The 5,182-nt window shown below is 38.3% G+C and overlaps 1 protein-coding gene across 1 annotated transcript in view; it reads left to right on the plus strand.

Moving 5' to 3' along the window:
- Positions 1-5,182, plus strand: part of mthfr (methylenetetrahydrofolate reductase (NAD(P)H)) — a 17,976-nt gene that overhangs the window by 3,372 nt on the left and 9,422 nt on the right. Inside the window, exons 2-5 of the mRNA XM_016484306.1 lie at positions 1,945-2,179; positions 3,840-4,078; positions 4,418-4,528; positions 4,712-4,905. Of these exons, the coding sequence (XP_016339792.1) occupies positions 1,950-2,179; positions 3,840-4,078; positions 4,418-4,528; positions 4,712-4,905 (774 nt within the window). The 5' untranslated portion in view covers positions 1,945-1,949. The remainder of the gene's footprint in view (positions 1-1,944; positions 2,180-3,839; positions 4,079-4,417; positions 4,529-4,711; positions 4,906-5,182) is intronic.

Consider the following 5,182-nt stretch of genomic DNA (forward strand, 5'->3'; position numbering starts at 1 on the left):
ACACACATACAGCATATATTTTGAAAATATTTACATGTATTTAAATGTATATATTTATATTCATATAATTTATATCATATATAAATATATTTAATATATCAACATAACATATTTTTCTTAAATATATACATGCATGTGTTTGTATTTATATATACATAATAAATATACACCGTACACCCACATATACAATGTAAATAAAAACTTTTATTTTGGATGTATGCATGTGTGTGTGTGTATATATATATATATATATATATATATACATGTACATCTTTATCAGGCTTTTATGAAAATAAAATTGGACAATTTGACTGTCTAATAACTTTTTCTTCGCCATTAAAATAAAATTAACTATTAACCAACCTAAATAAAGGAGCATGATAACAATGCTCATTTAAAAGAAGCATTCTCAGACAGGCTTAGAGGATTTCACATATAATTTGCGTAGGTTACAGTAAAAACAAACAAACAAACACACACAGTTGTGATTATCTTTTATTTAACTTTTTGTCTATATTGTCTAGGTCAGGTCAACATCAGACAAATCACTGACTTGAATAGTATCAAACCACTATAGGGCCATTTTAGAGAGTGAGAAACTGATCCTCCAACATTTCTAAAGAATCTGTGAGATGTTCTGATAGAAAACATTCAACTGGAGACTATTTAAAGGCAGAGTAGGTGATTTGATTAAAAAAAAAAAATTTGTTATGCTGGTTGAAAGTCTCTTCACATCCCGATAGCTATCACTAAGTTAATGGGTCTAAATGTATTTATAGGTATTTATGTCATCTGTGGAAGGTGAAGGAGCATAAAATGTTCGTCCAATCATATCCCTCGGTCCGAGGATTACGATAGGCTGTCCTACCTGCCTGTCACTGTATGTATTTGCATACCTTTGCACACCGTGTTCACGCAGACATGATACATCATCAGCGCGTTCATTATGCTATTGCAGACTGAGCAAGAATGGAAGGCGTTATTATTGTAATATTATATGCTATTTTACTGTAATGTTTTCTCACCGGTGAATGAGACATGAGGTAATCTGACAGCATTGACGCCGTCTCTCATCGTGTCGCAGGTTAGTCTCTGGTCTGCCTGAGCCATGTGTTTTGGAGGCGTGGCTTTGGAGAGTGATTTGCAGGGAGGGTGGGATCTTATGCTTTCAAAGCTAGCTTGTTATTGCTAGCCTCTCCAAAATCACCTACCCTACCTTTAAAAGTTGTATGAATCTATTATAAGAAGGTTGGAAGCTGAATTAAAGGCAAATGGAACTACAGTGCATCCGGAAATTATTCACAGCGCTTCACTTTTTCCACATTTTGTCATGTTACAGCCTTATTCCAAAATGGATTAAATTCATTATTTTCCTCAAAATTCTACAAACAATACCCCATAATGACAACGTGAAAGAAGTTTGTTTGAAATCTTTGCTAATTTATTAAAAATAAAAAAACGAATCGCATTTACATGAGTATTCACAGCCTTTGCCATGACACTCAAAATTGAGCCTAGGTGCCTCCTGCTTCCACTGATCATCCTTGAGATGTTTCTACAACTCTTATAGCCTAACGGTTTTCTATGGGAGGAAAACGCTTAACAAGTAACGTTAATTACAGGCCTAGCGTTACAGCTAATCACAGTCTGTCGGATTCTGGAGTGTAGTAGAGTTTAGAATAAAATTATAACAAATAAATTAATTAATAAATAAAGGTTGCCGCTCGATCATGATGCATGTGCATAAGTAATTGAGTAATTAATGACAGAATTTTCATTTTGGGGTGAACTATCCCTTTAATGTCATTTGTTTGCAATTTAAAAAAAAAAAGCTGCCCCTAGTTTCCTATACAGATTAGTCTGGTGACATTAAAAAAGTCAGTCTAGCTTCATGTGTTCATATTGCCTAATGGTTTGTGGGGTGATTTTCAACCCTGGGCACAGGAAACATGGTGAACCAAAGAGCGGACGTAGGTTGGCGGTCCTCTAAGAGCGACTCCAGCGGGGTCAGTAACAGCGGAGAGAGCTCCAAAGAGAGCTCCAGGTGCTCGACCCCGGTACTGGACACCGACCGGCTGCAGGACAAGATGAAGCGGCGGATTGAGTCTGGGGACCACTGGTTCTCCCTGGAGTTCTTCCCACCTCGCACAGCGTCTGGAGCCGTCAATCTCATCTCTAGGTAGGAAAGCAAAAATTGCTTTATTGTTTTTGTAATTTGGTGAATCTCACATAAACCATGTCTGGGTCATATTTCACCAAAAAAATAAATAAATAAAAATAAAATAATATATATATATATATTTATTTATATAATAACTTCACATCCCGATAGCAATCACTAAGTTCAGTGGTCTAAATGTATGTATATGTATTTATATAATTTGTAGAAGGCAGAGGACCATAAAATGTTTGCCCAATCATTTCTGTTGGTCTGAGGGCTATGACAGGCATACCTCCATGCAGACATGATACGTCATCAGCATGTTCTATTACGCTATTGCAGACTGAGCAAGAATGGAAGGCGTTATTATTGTAATATTATATGCTATTTTACTGTAATGTTTTCTCACCGGTGAATGAGACATGAGGTAATCTGACAGCATTGACGCCGTCTCTCATCGTGTCGCAGGTTAGTCTCTGGTCTGCCTGAGCCATGTGTTTTGGAGGCGTGGCTTTGGAGAGTGATTTGCAGGGAGGGTGGGATCTTATGCTTTCAAAGCTAGCTTGTTATTGCTAGCCTCTCCAAAATCACCTACCCTACCTTTAAAAGTTGTATGAATCTATTATAAGAAGGTTGGAAGCTGAATTAAAGGCAAATGGAACTACAGTGCATCCGGAAATTATTCACAGCGCTTCACTTTTTCCACATTTTGTCATGTTACAGCCTTATTCCAAAATGGATTAAATTCATTATTTTCCTCAAAATTCTACAAACAATACCCCATAATGACAACGTGAAAGAAGTTTGTTTGAAATCTTTGCTAATTTATTAAAAATAAAAAAACGAATCGCATTTACATGAGTATTCACAGCCTTTGCCATGACACTCAAAATTGAGCCTAGGTGCCTCCTGCTTCCACTGATCATCCTTGAGATGTTTCTACAACTTGATTGGAGTCCACCTGTGGTAAATTCAGTTGATTGGGCATGATTTGGAAAGGCACACACCTGTCTATATAAGGTCCCACAGTTAACAGTGCATGTCAGAGCACAAACCAAGCCATGAAGTCCAGGGAATTGTCTGTAGACCTCGGAGACAGGATTGTATCGAGGCACAGATCTGGGGAAGGGTACAGAACAATTTCTGCAGCACTGAAGGTTCACAGAAGCATGTAGTCTCTGTTACCCTTAATGGAAGAAGTTTGAAACAACCAGGCCTCTTCCTAGAGCTGGCCTCCTGGCCAAACTGAGCAATTGATGGAGAAGGGCTTTGGTTAGAGTGGTGACCAAGAACCTGATGGTGACTCTAGTTGAGCTGCATGATCATATATGCAGATGGGAGAAACCTACAGAAGGACAAACATCACTGCAACACTCCCAAGTTGTTTCACGTTGTCATTATGGGGTATTGTTTGTAGAATTTTGAGGAAAATAATGAATTTGATCCATTTTGGAATAAGGCTGTAACATAACAAAATGTGGAAAAAGTGAAGCGCTGTGAATAATTTCCGGATGCACTGTAAAATACCTTTAAAAAGTAGCATTGCCTATTTCTCAGGTGTTCTGCATTATTTTGTCCAACCTCTGTATATTCATTTTGCCTTGTGACACATTTGAAAATTAGGTAAATTAGGTATTTGTTTTTTGAATGAATGGTCTTTTTGTTCTTTGTGTGTTAGATTTGACCGGATGGGTTCTGGGGGTCCGCTCTTCATTGACGTCACTTGGCATCCGGCTGGAGATCCGGGCTCAGATAAAGAAACGTCCTCCATGATAATAGCAAGCACAGCGGTCAATTACTGTGGCCTGGAGAGCGTCCTGCATTTGACATGCTGCAATCAGACAAAGGAGAAAATCACAGCCCATTTAAATAAAGCCAAGCGGCTAGGCCTAAAGAATATCATGGCCTTGAGAGGAGGTATGAACAGTGACTGATCTGAAATCTGTTACTTTGGTCCAAACCACACATTTTCCAAAAACAAATAAGCTCTATTTCAAACCCTTCTAAGACAGCATCGTAATAGTCAGGGTTCCTCATAAGTGACTGACTTTAAACACTTGTGAATGGCAGCTAGAGTTTTACTGTGATGTATGTAAAATTGTCTGTTTTTAAATGGATTGAATTTCAAACTACATTTGAACTATTGATGCTTTTTGATAATAAATAAAATTACATTAAAAAAAAAATCTGCATTTCGTAAGTCCATCCGCCATCATCGTGTGTCATGAGCTAATCTTATTGTCCTTTTTTCTGCAGATCCTATTGGGGAAGATTGGGTGGAGGAAGATGGCGGTTTTAACTATGCTACAGATCTGGTCAAGCACATTCGCTGTGAATTCGATGACTACTTTGATATCTGTGTTGCAGGTGAGCATTAGAAAGACAAGCAATTAATGGTGTTTGCTAAATTGCTATTACCTGGTGGATGATAAAGTTGGCAAAAAAAAAAACATAGACTTACATTGAAGTAGAATCTGTTTGTTCATGGTCATTTTTGCATGCAAATCTTTTAAATTCACCAGTTCAAACCTATCACAAATGTAATGATAGGTTACCCCACGGGCCACCCAGAGGCAGAGAGCTACGAAGATGACCTCAGGCACCTGAAGGAGAAGGTTGATTCTGGTGCGCACTTCATCGTCACCCAGCTCTTCTTCAGGGCAGAAACCTTCCTCAAATTTGTCAAAGACTGTCGGGCCGTTGGCATCACCTGCCCCATTCTCCCGGGAATCTTCCCTATTCAGGTACATGAACACACGAACAGTCTCTGACCAATCACAGCACCTCAGCGATGTGGACGTCATCCAATTATCTTAACCAAACACTGGTCATATGATGTCATGTCATTGCAAAAGACCAATAAAGGTCAACTCTTAATGCACCTTATCAAATGACATAATGGATTGTCTTGGAATTTATGCAATGGTGTGATTAAAGGGGTCATATGATGCGATTTCAATTTTTCCTTTCTCTTTGGAGTGTTACAAGCTCTTGGTGCATAAAGAAGATCTGTAAAGTTGC

The sequence above is a fragment of the Sinocyclocheilus anshuiensis genome, unplaced genomic scaffold (genome assembly GCF_001515605.1).
Source record: "Sinocyclocheilus anshuiensis isolate Anshui unplaced genomic scaffold, SAMN03320099.WGS_v1.1 scaffold1203, whole genome shotgun sequence".
In the NCBI taxonomy this organism is placed as follows: domain Eukaryota; kingdom Metazoa; phylum Chordata; class Actinopteri; order Cypriniformes; family Cyprinidae; genus Sinocyclocheilus; species Sinocyclocheilus anshuiensis.